This window comes from Podarcis cretensis, assembly GCF_951804945.1.
Source record: "Podarcis cretensis genome assembly, chromosome: 1".
In the NCBI taxonomy this organism is placed as follows: domain Eukaryota; kingdom Metazoa; phylum Chordata; class Lepidosauria; order Squamata; family Lacertidae; genus Podarcis; species Podarcis cretensis.
In genome coordinates, this window is record NC_137170.1 from 39,795,014 (window position 1) to 39,815,604 (window position 20,591).

Consider the following 20,591-nt stretch of genomic DNA (forward strand, 5'->3'; position numbering starts at 1 on the left):
CTGTTGCCCCTTCCTGAAGCTGCTTGCTTCAAAAAGGAACTGCCATTGTTGGTTTTAGAGCACATGTTTACATGCGGTGATTAGTTAAGGCCCATATAGTGTTGTTGTGAAATTAAATTGAGAACTGTAACTAATTTGTTTACTGAAAGGACAATTACTCCTATTTGTCTTTTCAGAAAACAAGCTGATTAAAGTTCTCAATTCAACTTCTAAACAAAAACAGTTCATAATCACTTCTGTATTATGCAAAAGGTAGATGTTAGGTGTGTGGCTGTTTACCTCTTCTACTTCCTAAGCAAGTGCAAACAGAAAAGGCACACGGTGTTGCCAAAACAGTTGTTATTGTTGAATTGGTCATTCAAAATCTGAATTACTTTTTGTTTTTTAAGAAAAGCACTCAGACCTTCTGCCCGCAAGATATCACTGGGTTAAATCACAAACGTTCTACAGCAGAATGGCAGGTTTCCAGGCTGACAGTATGCGGCATCTGACAGCGCCTATTCTCCTTGACTGTGCCGTGGGATAGAAAATGTTCATGTTGTTCCCTGTGGTTTTACATTAAAATGAAACAAGACTTAGAATTTAAATAGCTGCTGAGTTCAGCAGGATGATGCTCCAAGCTTAACTGCCTTGATTTTTACCACAGCAATGTCAAAGCAGCAATAGAGAATTCCACTGACTGGATTTCAAGGGATAAAGACTGTGTGCCGTGCATGTACCAAATTTGCCATACCTGCTTCTGCCTATTAATACTTTAAAACACCAACGTTCTTTGGGAGCCCCTGACCATTTTTTCCTCACCCTGTCCATCATTTGAGACCATGCAAACCAACAAACAAACCCCTACTATCTTAAACTGCAGCAAGGGGTTCTAGAATTCTGCCCTTGGGTTGTGCTATCTAAGTGCAAGATGATTTATACATTTGGCAGAATCAAATAACAACAATTTGCCTGAATATCATTATCTCAGACTGCAGGTAGGAAGGGTTGCAGATCTTAACTCTTCTCCATGAAATAAAATTCCTTGCAAGAATACTGTTTCATTGATATCCCTGGTCTGAACCCCTCCCAATCTTTGCTGGTAGGTTTTTTTCCCCGCTCTCACCACAAGGGAAATTTCAACATGTAAATTTTTCTCCTGCAGTCTGAAGTAGTACAGACCAGGGAAAGCTGTACTACTTAATTCTTCTGGGCTTCAGAATCAAGTTCTTAGCTCAATAATGCTGAAGGAGTTGGATTTCTGTAGTGCTTCATGTGTTAACATGGGGGTAATTACTGTTTCTGTGTGTCTGAGTTTGGGCTGTTAATCTCTAAAAAGTCAATGAATTGGCATCAACTCATAAACGCATGAGAGTAAACCTAAGCTAATGTTCATGTAAGGTCTCCCCCATGGGCAATTAGGGCAGCCATGTGTCCAACTTTACAAAGGACAGCCCTCTATTGAAGTGAGTCTTCTGTTTGAAGAACTGTTTAGTCCAAGATTTTAGTAATAAATGACCACATGAAGGGAGAACAGGATGAAGTTGCCCATCAGTAGTTAGAACCTGGATAGTAGACTAAGCAGGCATACAGATAACTAGGCCAGTCTTCCCAGCTATAGTGAAGTGGTATCAATACATATAAATAAGCACATACAAATGTATGCCATCTTTTGTCATTTGGGGTGAAGAGTAAATAACCCAGGTAGTGGCCATGTAGCCCAAGTTGCAGAGCATACGGCCACTCAGCCCACTTCTGGAATCACAAACCCAGCTCTAGAATTTTCAAATGACATATCTTTATCATGAGCAGTTCTGAATTTGGGCAAAAGATGTAGTCAAAGGCACTCTTGTGATCATACCATTCAGCCTTAGTATTTGAATATGAAAGCAAAGCCTCCAATAAGTTCAAGAGAAAGAGCAGATAAAATAAGAAAGCTAGAAGGAAAAGATTCACCTTCAGAGAAATTCATTATCTGGAAACTGTTCCCAAAGGTGCATATTTTTTGGTTAATTATATGTGACAGCAAATTGGATTGCAGCAAAAATGGATCAGCAGTTTTTATTGTACTGATGCCGAAAGCTTAGCTCCTCTCTGTATGCAAAAAGGCAAGGTGGGTTTGTTATGCTGGAAACTGAGCAGATCCTTTTGATACAACTGGCTTCAATAGAATTCCAGTCCTACAACCTGGGAGGATTGTATACTCTGAATCCAGATGTACACAATCTGGATCATACAGAGCTTTCAAATCCCCCCAGGACTATGATAACATCACTTTAAACATAACAATATAACTGAGGGGCATCAAATCAGCTACCCCTGATCTAGAATATTTCCGTTTCTTCAGTGGGCTATTAATCACTGTACAAAACAAATCTAGTCAACTGGACTTTTCAAACACATTTAAAAAGGAGCTTAAATACTTGCAATAACAGGCCATTGATGTTTACATGCCAACGTAACTGAAAAAAATGTTTCTTATGACAGCTCCCTCAAGTAAAAGTACAGAAGTATTCCTTATTTATAGATGAGCTGACATGTCAACACATTTTGAGTTGAAACTTGGTGTATTTTTTCTTTTTTTTTACTATGAACAAACAAATCTTGGAGAATAAATTATGAATGACATTTGTAGCTATTTAAAGAAGATTCATTTTGCTTGGCTAGAATTCTACAAATTAGCCCTAAAATGAGTTGCTAGAAATTAGTGTTATTATTGGATACTACTGGGTGTTGTTATTTGATGGAGCGGGGAGGTCATATAAAGATAGCTGTTCCCTTGGTCATTACAGAGAAGGAGAAACACAAAACAGGCAAAATGGCACATTTAGGTGGATCAGCCTACTGTATTTTGATGAGACGGTATGCAGTGTTTTGCATATTTGATGAAGCTATTTGTAAGTTAAAAGACTGGGCATAATTCAGCCAAAGTTAAGCTCCAGGCAGCCGAGTCTTATGCATATCTACTTCCTTACAAATAAGTGTATGCAAAATTACACATATTTTAAAGTCACTGTGATTCATCAGATTGAACACTGTGTTTGTGCTCATCATAGGTATACTTTATAATGGGAATGAAGTTCATTTCCTGAAACAAGAAAAAAGGGGAAGGGGAATTAATAGTTATTTTCAAAGAGGCTATGATCTAATACATTAACTGTCTGCAGTCTAGAAAGCAAAGATAGAATTCTCACATGGGCAGAATTCTATCCTAATTTATTTTTTATAGCCCTTATTTTTAAAGTTTGACAGAGCACTACTGAACTGCCCTAGAGACAGCATCAAAGTAAGGTGTAACCACATCAAAGTGGGAACCTGTAAGACAGCTATGTCCTCTTTTGGCAAAAGACAGCAGCAGATTCCCAGCTGGTACGACACTGTCATTAAGAACATGGAAGCTGTTGTCGCTGCAAAGCGCAAGGCACTTGTGGACTACAAGTACACGTCCTGCGAGAAGACACTTGCTGCACTGAGAAAAGCAAGGAGCGATGTCCAGCAGATTGCCAGATAATGTGCCGATGACTACTGACTAAGGCTGTGTCAGTTTGCTGCTAACAGTGGCAATACTTGCAAAACGTACAAAGGCATGAAGAGAGCCTTTGGACCAACCATCAGAAAAACTGCACCCCTAAAAGAAAAAGAAAAAAGAGAGGCAGAATGAAAAAAGAGGTGGAAGAAAGGAGATCTTCATGGTCCTTGCTTACTGTGAATATTATTAAGCAGATTATGACAGAGCAAAGAATGTCCCTTAGTCAGATACCAACAACCATTTCTAAAATGGAAATGTTGGTAGATATTTTCATTTCTTTCTATCTGCGAAGTGAAAATTCCCTGCCCCCAATATTGGCTAGTCATTTCCAGTTGATAATTGCTCTTATCCATAGGAAGCAAACACTTTCCTTCATGGAGCCAGAAAGGAAACTACACATCCCAGAAAATTATGTTCCAAAGAACTGACCACTGCTAATAGTAATAGCAGAGCAGGAAAAGCCACTGTGCTTACGTCGTTCTGCCTTCTAAACACGGTAATGAACACAGACGCTAGGACACAGGAAACCTATATAGAGCAATGTGCGGATTATTTGTATTTGTATGGTATTTAGACTTGTTTGTCACTTGCTATGCAGAGGTTTCCATAAATAAAATGCATTATAACAGCAACATAGTAATACAAAAGCACATTAGTGTATTTTTGGTCTTTGTGGAAGCCGCCCAGGGTGGCTGGGGAAACCAGCCAGATGGGCGGGGTACAAATAACATATTATTATTATTATTATTATTATTATTATTATTATTATTATTATTATGATGTAGATATAGATACACACACACACACCAAACAAACATGCACATACATATATTTTATGTGGCAACATACATACAAGTCGTAAAAACAATTCAGAAATAAACAAAGACAAGCTGATTTTCTTAATTCACAGGCACCCTCTTTCTGATACCAATGAATTAAGTAGTTTTTACAGGGTTCTTCTCATTTTCTCAACTAAAACATGAATTATATTAAAGCGACACTTTTCCTCTGTGGTAATGAACATAGCATGGCATCATCCCTCACATGTGTACATTCGTTAAGCTTTCTAACACCTTCTACTAACACTCAGCCTGCTGAGAAGACAAGTGCATTAATCAGGATGAGAGTTCTTCATCCTTAAGTGCGAAAAGGCTATATTTAGGTAAAAGACACAAAAAAAGAAATTAGAATTTCACTTGAAAGGAACAATTCGCAAATAATCTGTACAGTATTTTTTTAAAGATCAACCTTTCGTGTGTGTGCTCCATTTAGAAGGCTTCGTTTGAGGCATAGCAGGCATGAGACGGATTAGGAGTGAGTGCTTTGTGGATTGAGCTTTTAAGGACAAAAAGATATTAGTGGAAAACAATTGGGGTCTGCAGCAAAAGACTGCAGTGTTGCAGTCCTCCTGTTCTGTGTCCCAGTCACTCAGCCATGCCTTCTTGCACTGTATGACATCCCATTCCCCTCCCCTCTATTCCTGTCCTAGGGTAGGCATGTGTCCTACCTTACAGCCATCTGAAAAGCTGTCAAAGGATCTCCCAATATTTAAAATACACTTTTCTTTCAAGGGATCTCAGGTTCAGGTCTGGTTTAAAGACAAATAAATGTAAGAAGGGAGAGAAGAGGCCTTGGTGTTGCCCAAAGGAGTTAGCACTTGGACAGCAGGGCTGAGGAAGCACATTTGCCACAGTCTTCCCCACTATGATATGTATTGTGTTTCTAATTAATCCAAAGTGAGTATGTCTAAATGTGCGTCTTTACACATAGATTACTAGATGCACGTTTCAGTGCAAATCTAATTTATTTCACCCTCCTTTTTAATAAAAAAATAAAAAATGATGCATTTGCTCTTTGGGGGTGATGCATGAGTAGCCACTCCAGGTTGTTCCTCATTATGGTTCCTCTCCCCAAATACTTTTTGTGCTTTTGCTGACACTTCCCTCTTGTGTGGAGGTAGTGCTGTTTTGGATACATAAGAATCCATACCCATCTCTAACCTGCAGAAATAGAGAGAGAATGACTGGGTAGTAGGCCCGCCTCTTCCTTGTCTATTGATCCTCAGATGGTCAATAATGGCAAGAGACAGGAGCTGAGGGTCATATTATGGTGTGCACATCAACATCAGCTGAATGGTATAAATTTGGAGTCTTAAGAAAAGTGGGGGGGGGGGAGAAAGAAACTTAGGACTCTCAACGGTGTGACTGGAAGTCATAACTGAATGTCAGGAACGTGCTTTCCCAAAGCGACAGCGAAGACTCCAGAGAAGAAAGGTAGCCGGCTGAGGGGAGTAGAGGCTTGATTGAGAGTGAGGTGAGCCCTTCCCACTCAGGAATGCAGGCTGTAAATCCCCAAGACAGCACAGGGTGGACAGAGCCTGCTTCAGAGGAACAGCCGCTGTTAGATTCAGCTCAAGAAGAGGAAGAGGGGGCAAGCTGTTCCCTAATCTCCTCTTGGTAGGTGAAAGAGTAGAATACAGGTGCAATGCCAGCCCAGCAGGAGGTGGGGCAACCAGTGGAGGATATCCTGCTGGCGATGGCATAGTCACCCAGTGGGTCCAACTGCCTCATCGGGAGAGGACTGAGCCAGGAGGGCTCGGGCTGAAACTACTATGTAATTACTAAATAAATCGAAGAGTAATAAACCTGCCAGCTTGCTGTGTCTTGGTGTGAGAGAGTCATCGTAAATCACTACACTGAAATTGTGTTGTAAGAAATCAATTTACTTTATGTAATCTGTTTTATCCTTTGGTTTTCTTCTTCTTTTCTTCTTTCTTTGTTAACTGTTTTTTCTTTTAATAACTAATAAAGCAATTTTTAAAAATCAGCTGAATGTATGAGGGAGTGGTTACGACAGGCCTCTGTCATTTCAGATTTCTTGGTGCCAGCCTCTGAACAAGAATATTGGAACACATCAATTCTTATTTCTTGCAGGATCTCTCAAATGAACCTACTGGAGATGTAGCCACCATACCATTTTCCTTTGTCCCGTACAAGTCAAAGGGGTGCATTCGCCTCAGTGATTTGTATGGCAGAAGGTAAAATAAGCCTGTAAAAATAACGTTGCAACAGAGGACCTCGGCATTGCCTTCTCGGCAAAAGATTCTGGTGGCTACATGGAACCAGATTTGTTTCACTGAGACTACTGAGGTTAAGAAAAAACAACAGATGAGCATTCCATTGAGAATATATGGTACACCAAGGCTCCTTATTTCAAGCACCATGTGCAAAGCACATTTTGTGCCCAAACTGTGCACTGTTCTAGAGCCACAGCTATATAATGGCATGTGCTTGGTATAAACACACCAGAACTAGAAGCAGCTCACCCACTAGGGTGGAAACACAGTGCTAGAATCTGGGCAGGTGTGCCACTACACTTACTGAGTGGGGTCAGCCAGAGGGGAGGTTGGTGTGGTGTGGGTGCACCAGCAGGAGGGCCACCACTGCACCCCTACTGCGCTGACTTCCCCACAACCTGTCCCTCCTGGCAAACTGCAGCAGCACACCTGCCAGGAAGCTAGCATTGTGGCTGCATCCCACCAGACCAATCACTGGAACACAACATTAGCTGGTCTCCATAATGTGTACAATCCACTCTTCTCCTTCTTCTCCTTACTCATAATTATTTAAGGATAAAATCTAGCAGAAGAAATTTACAGGGGCACTTCAGCAGACTAACAACATTCTAAAGTCTGTCATGCAGAAAAAATTCAAAAGTACTAATTTAACTGCAAGACCCTTGTAAAGTCGTACCCCCTGTACTCTTTTATTGGGGGCCCTTTGCCAGTGTTGTCATTCCCTGGCATTTATTCTTATCATGAGGGAGGCACTGCAAGAAAGGTCAGGGGAGCTTTTGAACCTAATCAGTTTTAACTGATTTTGAAATATTGCACTGATTTGTAGTGGAAATTATCAGCTTGACAGTGAAATATCAAGGTATAATTGTATTCAACTTAACACACAGCCCAGCAATTTGAATCTATGAGTGACATTGATAGTAGTAGCAGCTGGACCGCCTGGTCCACAGAAGTGTAAATACTTCATTCCTCATTTTTAATGCAAAGGGTTTGAAATATTAATTAAATCAATTAAATTTCTCAGAAAGCATTTTTACATGACCGGGGATCTCTCCAAACAACATTTAGCCATCTTTACAGAAGAAAGCAACATTTCAAAGTTTTGCATCGGCAGCCTTCAAGCCCTGGATTCCCAAAGAAACTGAAACACCATATATGGAGGTTTGATGGGGCAAAGGTCATACACATTTATCACATTTGCACTCTGTACTTCCTCTAGGCAGAATGCATAGCCTCTCCCACCAAGTAGAAGCCAGAGTGGTGGAACCAGCCTTAAGAACGTAAGAACATAATACAAGCCAGATGGATCAGGCCACTAGCTCATCTTGTCCAGAATTCTGTTCTCTATCTATTTCCTCCATGCCATGTATAATTTATAAACTTTGATCCCTCACCTTTTCTCTAAATGAAAAAGCCCCAAATGCTGCGACATTTCCTCATAGTTCGCTGCTCCAAATTGTGTAATGTGTTTGATTGATACGAGACAGGATGGAGGGGAAAAAAACAATATATTATGTTACTGCCTTAAATAACTTTTGGAAGATCCTCTACTGCAAACTGATGTTATTTGCCATAGAGATGCCACTGGCTGAGGCTACTTCCTGCGTTGACAACAGTGCAAAGTTGCTCCTTTGTCTCTGATCATGACACCCTTTGGCCTAGACACTGTCCGTTGACCCAAAGAAGCCTTGTGGTGGCTGGTCATGCCCTGGCTGAACTAAACACCCTCCTGTCCTTTTCAATTGTCTGATTTGATGAATCCATGAAAACTGGATAACAATGTACAGTCACCCAGACACAGAGTCCTTTGTGAGCTTTGAAGTGCACACGGGATTTCTGCCTAGCTTGGCGCGCACCCCCCCCCCCATTTCACCCAGTTATTTTTCCAGTGGGGGGGCTACTCTTGCCTGCAAAGCGATTGGTGAACTATTGCAAGCAAGTAACCCCATTTCATGGGGATTCATTTGTCTTTTTCATTTTCTTTTATCATCTTATTTCTCTATTCTCTCATCATGTTTTACTGGGCAGGGTTCACCTAATCTGGGGCCAGCCCCATACATTTTGGCACCTGAGGTAACCACAAAATGGCATCCCTGCCCCACCAGGGAAGAGGAGGTGGCTGAGCCAAGGGGGCACAAAACAACAACAACAACAACAACAACAACAACAACAACAAATTATATTTATATGGTAAGGTGAAAGGTAAAAGACATCTACTCAAAGTACCAAAAGGAATTATTGTGAAAATGGGGGGGGGGGATTTTGTCCTCACGCAGGGTGCCATACTACCAAAGTCCACCCCTGCAATCTTTCCTCATAATGGGGTAGAGCTCCACCCCCCTGGTCATTCTGCTTCACCTTTTCTACACCTTTCCCAGCACTTCTAGTGGCTAGAGAAGTGGAATGTTTCACAATGCTGTGGCCCTGTATTTTGAGGCACCCACCCTTTGGTATGTGCTAAAGCTCCCATTCATATCAATGGAAGTGGAGACCCCAAGATTACAAAGACACACATGGAATTGCCTTCTCTACTGTAGGAAATGGGTGGTGCCATTGTGTCTGCCTGCCAGCCTGCCTTGTGCTGCTTGGTGTGATTGCAGGCCAAGAGACCCTAGCTTAGCATGATCTTCTCCCTGCCCCCCACATCTTTAAAACAAGGGGAGGGGAATCAGCTCACAGATTCATTGTGAGCATGAATGAGATAAAGCACTCTTCATAATAAAAAAAATGGATATACAAGTTTCCTACAAAAAAATTAGAAACTGCTTTAAAAATAGGCAAACAAAAATTGCCACATAGATTCGGTCATATTGTGCATAATTATTTAAGCCCTATTTAACACAAAAACTAGTAAACCAGCTGGTTGCACTGGCTTATAATCACTGGAATTAAAACACACACATATGTACACACAACTATACAATGCAGAACCACAGCATGGTCAGAGTGTAACCTACATCATCCCATGTCCACTCCTCAGTCCTACCTAACAGGATTCAACATAATCTCTTGAACTTCATTGATCCTAAATAACCAATAAACACTCAGCAACATCATTTGTAAGCAAAGTTATCTAAGCATTGACAGGTCTGATAGATGCAGATATAGAGAGATATTAGATTAAAACTGTGGATTGCTTTGAAATCATTGTAAACACATTTATACGCTAATCCTCTTCTGCTCATCAGATTTCATTTCCTATCAGTTTCTGCTTCCTTCTGAAACAGAATTTCACTTAAAGATAAGTGAGATATGACCCGCTTTCCTTAAAACCTAAGAGATAAAATTGCTAAGGAACATCTAATTAGTTGCAAGGGAGGGGAATCAGACAGACTGAAATTGGTTTCATTGAAGTTCCTTCCTTCATGTATGAAAATATGTGCTTACTCTGGTTCTCAAGGAATTTCTTTCTCTTGCAAATGCAATGCTTCCTTTCAAAGCCAATGTGACATGGAGCTCTTGCATCAGTGGGCTTCCATGTGAGTGGGGGAGAAATCTCACTGCCTTTTGTATATACAGAAGCTTCATCTGTTTGCTACCAATAAAAAGTAGCATTAAAAAACTATTCAGGGAAATTCCAATGCAGATATGCCATCATAAAGAACAAAGACAGACACCTCAGCACAGACTTTGGTGTCTCTGAAATCACCAAAACACAATAAATGTTTTCATCATGTACCAGGAGTGTCAGCTTGGCCCTGTGACTGTGGGTGCCTAGGGCCATGGGTGCCATGCAGTGTGCAAGGCCCTGGCACCAAAATTTGAGGGTGCCTGGCCCCTTCATGGGGAATTTTGTGAGTGCTCAGGCACCCAGGGAGTTGGCACCTATGTCATGTACCCAAGATGATGCCAAGCATCACTGTCAAATTTGCAAATGTGTTTTGTATTTCTGGAAAAGAGGGGATCTATCTCCAGCACGTGTGTTACCAAGACCATAACTTTCAGTTGCCATTCATTTCTGATTTATGACAAAATAGCTTTTCTTCTGTCTGGGTGCTCTGTGAGTTAGTTACAGAACCAGAATGCAGTTAGAAAAAACCACAAAGCCCTGCAGTCTAAGCCGCTGCACAAACATAGGAGACTCCATCCACCAACTCTCCACAGACTGAGCATAAGTGGTCCAAAACATAGGTCCCAACTACACAAAATGGTAGATCATGACAGTAATATGTAAATATGTGTTTATTTTATTTAGTTTTTCATGTGGGTTTTTTTTTCATTGATGAATTCATTGTTTACCTTCTGTTGTGCTCCTTTGGAAGAAAGGTGATTCATTCATAACAATGGTGATGATGTTTGGAATCTTATGAGTGGAACACACCACACAAACTTCTTTAAAATGCAGTCGGGCATTAGGAGTATGCGACAGGGAGAAAGGGACCTTATGCTTTCCCCCATGCCCAATATATATCACCCCCACCCCCACAAGCTTCTATTAGCAGCAGACGAGGGAACACACAGACATACAATTGTGCCTTTAGGTATTCTCTTGTGTGTCTTATCGCAGCTTCAAAGGAGATTTAAATCAGGCAACTGGTGCAGGGACAAAGGGCTTATCCCTGCACTGTGGCTACAATTCCAATCTCTCTCTCTCTCTCTCTCTCTCTCTCTCACACACACACACACACACACAGAGAGAGAGAGAGAGAGAGAGAGAGCAGCTGATTTTCAACAAAGGAAATTACATTGGGAGTTACAGAAGTCCATCATAACATGCCCTTTGGCCTGTGGTGGCAGAAAGAAGGTCCATCATAAAACGCCTGCAGAGTAAATCAATCCAGGTGACTCAAGCAACCTGCATGCACAGAAGAACTGTACCAGGATTCTTGCTTTCTAGCAGTAATGGTTTTATCTTGTTTTCTGTTTGTATATTCTGTTTTCCTATTGCAATCTGCCCTGAGACCGTATTGTTAATTAACTAAACCTGGAACTTCACTCCTGTCCATGGGTGGACTGCTTTCACGTGTACGAATCCTGTAGGGCAGCAATGTGTGTCTGTATGCAGAGGACAAAGAGATGTGCTGCATTCCCACCCCCCTGCAAAGGTCCCCCCACACTACCAGTCATTGTAGATAATACTGTGGGCTGGACAGACCATTGGTCTGATAAGGCAGATTCCTATGTTCCATGACACATTGGACCTCAACCTCTAGAACAGTGTTTCCCAAACTTGGGCCTCTAACTGTTTTTGGACAACAACTCCCATCATCCCTAGCTAGTAGGACCAGTGATCAGGGATGAAGGGAATTGTAGTACAAAAACAGCTGGAAAGGAGAAACAAATTTGGGAAACATTATTCTTGAATCACATTTGGGGGAACTTGTTTTTATAAGTGGCCTTAAGGGCTCTCTAGACCAGTGTTTGGAAACCTGTGATCCTCCAGATGTTGGACTCCATTTCCCACAAGCCCAAGACAGCATGGTCAATGGTCAGAAATGATGGGAGGGAGCTTGTAGTCTTAACAACTTCTGGAGTGCCCCAAGTTGCCCAGCTTCAAATTGGACAATAATGTACCATATTTTTCGCTCTATAAGACGCACCAGACCCCAAGACGCACCTAGTTTTTGGAGGAGCAAAACAAGAAAAAATATATTCTGAATCTCAGAAACCAGAACAGCAAGAGGGATCGCTGCACAGTGAAAGCAGCAATCCCTCTTGCTGTTCTGGCTTCTGGGATAGCTGCGCAGCCTGCATTCGCTCCATAAGGTGCACACACATTTCCCCTTACTTTTTAGGAGGGAAAAAGTGAGTCTTATAGAGCAAAAAATACGGTAATATAATATACAGTCCTGTCTGGGAAGTATATGGACAACTTTTGCCAAATGACATTCAAAACAGTTTTTCTTATATAAGAGATAATACAAGAATCCTTGTACAGTTCCTCACTAATGTCTGGACACGGGTTAATGTCTAACACAGATAATTTGATGGAGGTCACAAAAGCAAGGACACTGTAAAGACAAGTCAGCCCATATCCTGTCTGCTTTTCTTTCTTCCTTTGCCCCCCCCCCCCTTAATACTAGCAAATCCTTCTTTCCCAATTTTGATATTTTGTAAATTTCCTTAATCTTCTTCTCATCATAACCCTTCATCCTAATACATTTTCTGCAATCCTGACCAATTTTCAGAGCATCCAATTCAAAACACAGTACATTATGCATTGATTATTCAAGCAGGAGATTGCAATGCTTTGTTGTTGTTTTTGTTGTTGTTGTTGTTGTTGTCATTGCTTTATGTTACTTAATTGTAGTTAAAGGCAAAATTAGTAAATCCCTTACAGGTTCCCAATAAAAATTAGCTTTAAAACAAACAACACAAGCGTTTAACAAACAATAAATGTTTATCTGAAATTTGAACTCCTCTCTAGTTCAAGAAGCAACCTCTCCACCCCCACCCACTGCACACATTTTAAGGTTTTCATTCAACAGAAATGTACCAGAAGCATTGCATCAAATCTGCTTAGAACAGATTTGTATTAAGTTATATTATGAAGCCTCCTCAGAGCAGGGAACATCACACTGAATGTAATGAATGGAGGAAAAAATGAATAGATCAATTTCATTGTAGTTTGGTATGGTAAACTTTTGAGTTAACTTTACTTGGAAGCAAGTTGTACTGATTTATATGCGCCTTCCAAAAATTGGCACTGAAGCAGCTGTAACAGAGCCTAATACCCTAACTCTTTCCCCCCTTGTGTTCCTTCCCCCTCCTTCCTTCCACACAGGCATCCCGCCCTCCCTATCACAGTTTCCAAACTAACCATGGTTGGTGTTATGTGGGTATTTATGGCCACCATGGTTAGCTTAACCCAGAATTTCCAAATTTGCTTCTAATCCCAGCTGCAATTTGCTATTGTTTCTGCCACTGAAATAAGATTCTGTTTTTGTTATATACATATGTATTTATTGGAGTTTTTAGCAAAATTTATGGGGTTGTGAGTTTCCATGAACAACAATACTGTAGTATTCCATGCACGCAAACACTTTTGCACAATTGGCTCATGTTAATATTCCATTTTATTCCCATCCATTTGCATGTTTCCAATCTAGTAAACAAGATGTGCATTGCCTATATAAAAGCTGCTGTAGTGAAAAATAAAAGTCACTGGCATTGCTTTTTAGTATTTACCCTTTTTGTGCTTTTCACTAAAAGCATTGAAATGTATTGTCTGACAGGTTTCAAGGCATGCCTTCACCATTATTTTCTACATATACTACCGAGAACTTAAAACATGGACCTAACACTATGGAATCTGTACACATTTAATTATGCTGAGCATGATCCAGAACTAGTGAAATCCATTGGTATTTAGCCACTGACATCAGTGAGTTTAAGTAGGTTCTTTCTACACAGCCTATTGTTTATTGTGCATTACAGTTTACTTATTATTTTTACTAATACTATTACTACCACTATTACTGTGGCTAGTGTTGCTTCTGTTAATACTACCACTACCACTGCTGCTGCTGCTACTACTATTATTACTACTACGACCAATAATGTAATTCCCATGTAAAGGAGCTGTTTAAGGTTATCCCAGTGGTGTATAAAAAGAAAATCAGATTTGCCTATGTATAAAAAATATTCTTTAGGAGTTTGTTATACTACCAATGGAGATCTTTAGCTGCCATGTTTGCCTTCTAAAAATAACATTCATGCTCTGCAATTACATATTATTAGATAGTAGGAGTATGCACTGAAACAGTCACAAGTACTTTCAAATGGAGGGAAGGATCCATAATCAATTAAAAACCATTCATTTTAATGAAACGATAATGAAAAAGGCATGTTTTAAAGCTGCCCATATCCTTCCTCTACCTCACATGTTGAAGCAACCTCATGATGACCATTATTTATAAGAGACAGAAAGGGTTAAGCAGCAAATTGGCACTGCAATCCTAAATGCACTTACTTGAAAGTAGCACAAGCTGATTAGAGTGGATGACCTGATTCACACATGCACCACTTGTTGACTGGCTTGCATGTGTGAATAGTTCATACAACATAACACAGATGCTGGGACATTTTAATACCACTTCAAAGCACAACACCTTTCAGTGGAGTCAGCTCCCAAACTGGTAAGCAGCCAGTCTTCAGGTGTACAGTGTCCACAAGGGACATAGACACATGTGTGAACCTGCCTGGCGTTACATCCCAGCAAGTGTATTTAGGATTATTGATTTCAGACTCAATCCACCAAGTGCTGCTCCCACATTAGCCTCACTGAAGTAAGAATGAGTTGCTCACAGACATTGTTCCATGGACTGGAATCCAACTTCAGCACTTCATTCACAGCTTTAGTCTGATAGAAGTAGCTGCCTACAGTAAACAACTATGGCATTGAGTGGCATGCCCTGAATTTTCCAAGCATTTTCACAATTGCAGTGACATCTCTGCACTGAAAGGTGGTCAGATTTTACAAGCATAAAGCACAATACAGTGGTCAATGGGGTTTTGTTTCAGAAGTCTACAAAGAAATGTACATTGAAATAAATGCAAACTTACTGCCGAAGCTTGTCTGTTTCAACAGGCAAGCATATGTCCATGTGAAGCAAACAGTGAATACCATTCTAAAATGGAAACAGCCTTGTTTTCATCAATAACAATAAAATGTGTTCAGTCTTAGCAGTTTCCTATCCGTTAGCTATGGATTACCTTGGTTCAAAGCTCAGTGTGCACTGAGCTTTTAAGACCAATCTAGTCCACTGGTTATCCCTGTCCTTTGTGCTTCCCAATGCAGCTCAAGTTGCCTTGAACATTTAAGGAAAGACAGTGTATAAATAAATAAACAATAGCCCTGTGCAGTTAGTTACACATGGCTAGTTGCACCAAAATGCGGATGGAAATGGCCGCACGTACATTCTATTGAAAGCAGACGACATATCCATATTCAAATCTGATTTTACTCCCACCCCAATCCAGAGGAGGAGATTCCTTGATAAGGACTGGGGTGGGCCTGATTTTAGGATGACAGACTAATGAGGATATGAAGGAAACCTAGATGTGGATTAAAACCAATTTCACTCGCATTTCAAAGTGTTCTGTCATGGAAAGCCTGGTGTGTCAGGGATAGTTCATATGAAAGGTTGGGAATCATGTGCACCCGCTTCACACATTACAGCAGAAGCAAGGGGGGAGGGCAAAAGTGTGAGGCACTCCTTCTCCTTTCCCAACTTCCAGGCAATTTGTGAATTGGATCTCAGATCAAGATGATATGCACAGTTACTGCAATGCACCATGCATTTGATCATACAGACAACCCAGTGAAAATGGTCTGAGCCTTGAATAAGTGACAATTTATCCAATTAGATTGTTTATCGGATGGCCTCCGTGACCTATAAAGTCCTAGGGAAAGCAGGGGAGGGGATCCCATTCACATACAGGGGATTTAACATAATGCAATCAATACTTAGAAATATTTCGATTTCTGTAATCTAAATTTTCCAGGCTACTTAAAGTTGGTTTCAGTGACATTTTGGGTTCCCAAAACAAATTCCTATGTGTTTATGTACTTGAATGCTTTAACCAATTTTTGTTTGTGTGTGACTGTGTGTGCGCGTGCGTGCAGACAACACTGTCAACGTCCAGGTAGTTGAAATTATATACTTGAAAAGCATACTTCTCTGTCCCTGAAGGGCTCACATTATGAAAAATGATAAGGAAGTTAAGGGTAGAGAGAGAGAGATTATATATAATATTCACACACACATGCATATACACACAAATAGTAAAACCTGCATTTTCTGGATCATGCTGCATCTCCTACTTATCCAAATTCATTGCCCTACTATAGCACCATGTCATTGTAAAAAACAACAACCCAAAATCATATAAATGTTTCATATCCAAATGTTTTGGATATTATCCAGGCCATGAATATAAAAGAGGCTGTAATATAATAATCCCTATGTTCTAGATAGATATCCATATAAATTTCATCTTCATATAACAATGCAATGCTAGTAATATATATTTATATATAGTATGTATATATAAAAGAAAGTTAACTTTCTATTTTACAAAAAGGCAATTATTTTATTATCAATATAGTTATCAGCTGCTTTTTTTTTACACCATTGCAGTAACTAAAGGAAAGAGGAAAGGGAAAGCTTGATTAAAATAAAAAGTAGATATAAAACCCTGTGGTTTCAAGTTGGGATCCCTTGCCAAGCCTTTGACTAAATACAGTTAAATTCTTTAACTTCAAGTATGGCACTTATATAAATAAGAGCAAAGAGGCGGTGACATATATTCACAGTTAATAGCGATAAATTCTACTCCTTTGGTATATGTGTCCAAAAAAAAAAAACACAACCTGTCGGTAAATACATAACTTGGCTGAACTTTAGATCAATCATTTGTATGCATATAGCAGGGAGCTGTGGTTTATTTATTTGTTTATGAATTTGGTAGATCACAACTAGCATAATAACGATTAAGGTCTCTGGTGTAAGTAGGCAGGCAAACAAAAAATAAATAAATGGCAAAAGTATTTTCAGCACTACCGTTTCTTGTGTAGTTGATTTTTGTACAAAAACAAGGATAGAAAAATGCTAACCATACACAGTAATCAACTGTGTGATGCTGACCATGTAAAGTCAGGCATCCATCAGATGAAGCTCATGGATGTACTAACAGGCTTTACGGTCAGATGCCTGGACAGTGCAAATCTCTCCCTCGGCTTTTATAGACATGCTTGCAAATGAATATTGCTATGACCCCCTCCCTCAACCCTCCCTCAAGAGATGGCTCCCTTGCCGTTTTTCAAGATAACATTCTAGACACATTTCCCATCAGTTAGGAAAATTTTCTTGTCCTCATGACGGTTGAAAAGATGCTCCAGTCAACAAATAGCAATGGACCCCTCAGGGGAGGAAATAACTGAGCTGTAAGGCCAGATTGAAGTTGTTGTATAGCTGTTTTCTTCATCAGTCTTTTATTTAGCACACAGTTTTGTATCTGGTTTAGAAAGTGCAGATCAAGTACCTTAACGGCTTTCTTGGTGGTTTGAGGAAATGATTGCTTCAGCAATGTCCTTTCCCTAACGCTAATGCGCAGTAGGTCAGTGATCCCCAGCAAAGTCTTCTGGTTTTGCCACAGCCTCACACGTAAGCAGAGTCACTGGACTGAGTCCTGCCAAAGTTAGGCACACTCATACGTGGCAGGTCTTTGTTTCTGATTTCATAAATGGATTTCCGTTTTGCTTGCACTCCCCTCACTGCCATTTTGATCTTTCTCCAGCCCAAGTGGTTCAGTTCGGCCAAATTGAGCACCACACAAATGCCACTCACGGCAAACATGAAGACCAAGAAGACTGTCTTCTCAGTGGGCCTGGAGACGTAACACTCCACTTCCTTAATGCAAGGATACCTGTCACATTCGTACATGGATGGGACATTGAATCCATATAGGAAATACTGTCCCACTAAAAACCCAATCTCCAGGGCATTTCTGAAGACCACCTGAATGATATAAAACCTAGAGATGCCTTCTTGCCGCCTCATCTTTGACTTGGTGGTTCTAATAGCTGGGTTGGGAATTTCCTTTACTTCCAAGCAGTCAGGTTCTGCCTCCTTGGTGGAGTTCTCTGTGTTCTGCAGCACCCCATTAACAATGGTATTCTTGATCTTCTTGCTGTCATCCCTCTTCATGGAGTCTTGATCCCTGTCCAAAGTGAGGAAGACAGTGGAGTACCTCCTTTCCCTCTGCTTGGCAGATTGGTGAACAGAATATGTTATAAAGCAGAGGCTAGGAGTGCACACCATGATGATCTGAAATACCCAGTATCGAATGTGAGAAATGGGAAATGCTTGGTCATAACATGCCTGGTTGCAGCCTGGCTGCAAGGTGTTGCACACAAACATAGTCTGCTCATCGTCGTACACAGTTTCTCCTACAATGGCCACAATAAGAATCCTGAAGATCACCACCACGGTCAGCAGAATCCTATAAAACAAAGGTTAGATGAGTGCACATTTACAGGGCAGAAGAGGAATACTGAAAAAAATCACTACTATTTTAAAGAAAGCACATAAATGGAGTATAGCTCTGCTGGTGGCCACTAGCCAAGCTAGTCAGAAGCACAACTTCTGTGTTCAGAGACAGTGTGATTATTATATGGTAAAACCATAAAAGTCATGATGGGTGTCATAATCTTACTCAGCTTGCTCCTGTCTGGCCACAGTCAGAGATATCCATTAGATATGCATTAGATGCCCTAGAAGGCAATGCTGATGCCCTAGAAGGGGTTTAGCAATCTGCCTCTGTATATTCTTCCCACAAACAAGTGTAAATATTTTTATATGCAAAGACCTCTCCAGGATATTACTTGTTATTCCCCCCCCCCTTTTTTTTTGCTATTTTTATTTACACTTTCTCTATGGCTGTGCACTACCTTTTAGGAACCATTTTTATTCTACATTAATTTGGGCACTTTTAAAGTAGTGAATGTGATTCACAAATTTATAAAATAACCAAACCGATGCACCACCGGTCAAATCCAGCATGGCATTTCTTATATTCTTTGAACTTAAAGAGGTTAAGAAAACGCAGGCTATTTTCAATCATTATGGGGAGCTGTCCAGTGCTGATCTTGTATCTCATTCAACCTTCTCAAACTTCTCAGCTTTTCTTGAGTGGCTTGACCAAACAAAAAACAAAAAATGATTGCCTAAGCAATGTACTTATCCATACGGATGTTTACAGCAAACAGAAGGAAATGCTTGCTTGGTTTATTTGAGCACAAATCTTACTTTGGCTTATACAGGGGAGAATCTATAACCACAATGACAGTTCTAAGCAGCCAGTTGTGTGCGTGTTTTTCTCCTGTACCTCAAGTGTCCGAAAACAGATGTCGGTCAAATAAAAGAGAGTGGCACCTCTCCCACTTTCTATGGTATGCAGCATATTGATCAAACCATAAATGAGAGGAGGGAAGCAAATCAAAGGTAAGGGAGCTCACTTGTCCTTACTTTACCCTTGCATTTTGCCAGCTGCAATCACCAGCTAGATAATAATATGACTCTTTGAAAGTGACTCATTCTAAATATTACTATTATTATTACTATTATGCCACCTAACAGCAAACATCATCCACATCTTCTGTTTCCTTTAAATGTGCATTCAGTCATTCGCTTTTCTTTTTTAATGAATAAGCCGACGGGGGTGGGAAGGGAAGTGGGGGTGGGGTGGATTATATCGAAGGTTAAGAGAGTCCCGTGCACTAGTAGTGAACTCTGAAACAAAGCAGAGAAGCGGTTTGGAGGGAGTGGGGGGGAGAGAGAGCGCAGTCCTGTGCGGTAGCAAGTTTGCCAAATAAATAATTGGGAATGTCGAAGGGGGTTGGGAATGGGGGTTGTTGGGAAATCCGGTGCTTCAAGGTGTCCGGTTGGGCTGCGGATCCTCCCCCCCCCCCAACTCCCCCTTCCTGGAAGCCGGTCCCGCAGGAATCCAGGGGACTTCCTTCCAGGGCGATGCCATTTAGGATGGCGGGCAGGGAGCGCGCGAGGGAGCGCAGGGGAGCGCAGCGTCCCCGTGGAGCTCCCTCCGCCGCAGGAGCCCGGCAGGGTCAAAGAGGGCGACGGGGAGGGAGGCGCGCCGGGAGCCGTCGGGCCGCTTACCTCCCTATCATAGTGGAGTGCTGCTGGACGGCGGCTTCGAGGAGTCTCTCTAGGATGGTCCATTCCCCCATCGCGGTTCATCGGGAGGCGAAGGCTCGGGCAGCGGCGGCGGCGGCGCAGGAGCGGCGGCGGCGGCGGCGGAGACGCGCGTTCCCGGCCCGAGCCGCCCGGCGTGCGCAGGGAGGGACGCTGCCCCACGGCCGGGCGGGCTGCCTGGCAGGCGGGGCGGCTGCCGCGAGCCAGCCTGGGCGGCGATCGCCTGGCGCAGCGCAGCCCAGGCGGAGGTCGCCTTCAGTGTCTCGCCGCCCGCCTCCCGGCCGCCTTTAAGTAGGCTCTGCTTGCGTCACGGCCAGGTTGGAGGGGAGCAGCCGAGCGGCGGCGCCACAGC

The 20,591-nt window shown here is 41.5% G+C and overlaps 1 protein-coding gene across 1 annotated transcript; it reads right to left on the reverse strand.

The window, feature by feature from the left end:
- Nucleotides 1–13,582: 13,582 nt before the first annotated feature.
- On the reverse strand, nucleotides 13,583–20,311 carry GJD2 (gap junction protein delta 2). The gene is made up of 2 exons (XM_079991776.1): nucleotides 20,204–20,311; nucleotides 13,583–18,530 (listed from the first exon to the last, which is right to left on the reverse strand). Exons 1-2 carry the CDS (start codon nucleotides 20,272–20,274, stop codon nucleotides 17,687–17,689), a joined length of 915 nt encoding a protein of 304 aa, XP_079847902.1. The 5' UTR covers nucleotides 20,275–20,311; the 3' UTR covers nucleotides 13,583–17,686.
- Nucleotides 20,312–20,591: the final 280 nt, after the last annotated feature.

Bases quoted from the DNA above. Each gene is read 5' to 3' on its own strand.
- GJD2 (XM_079991776.1), bottom strand. From the start codon at position 20,274: ATGGGGGAATGGACCATCCTAGAGAGACTCCTCGAAGCCGCCGTCCAG. The intron at 18,531-20,203 runs GTAAGCGGCCCG...TTTGTTTTATAG, and splicing joins CACTCCACTATGATAGGGAG to GATTCTGCTGACCGTGGTGG.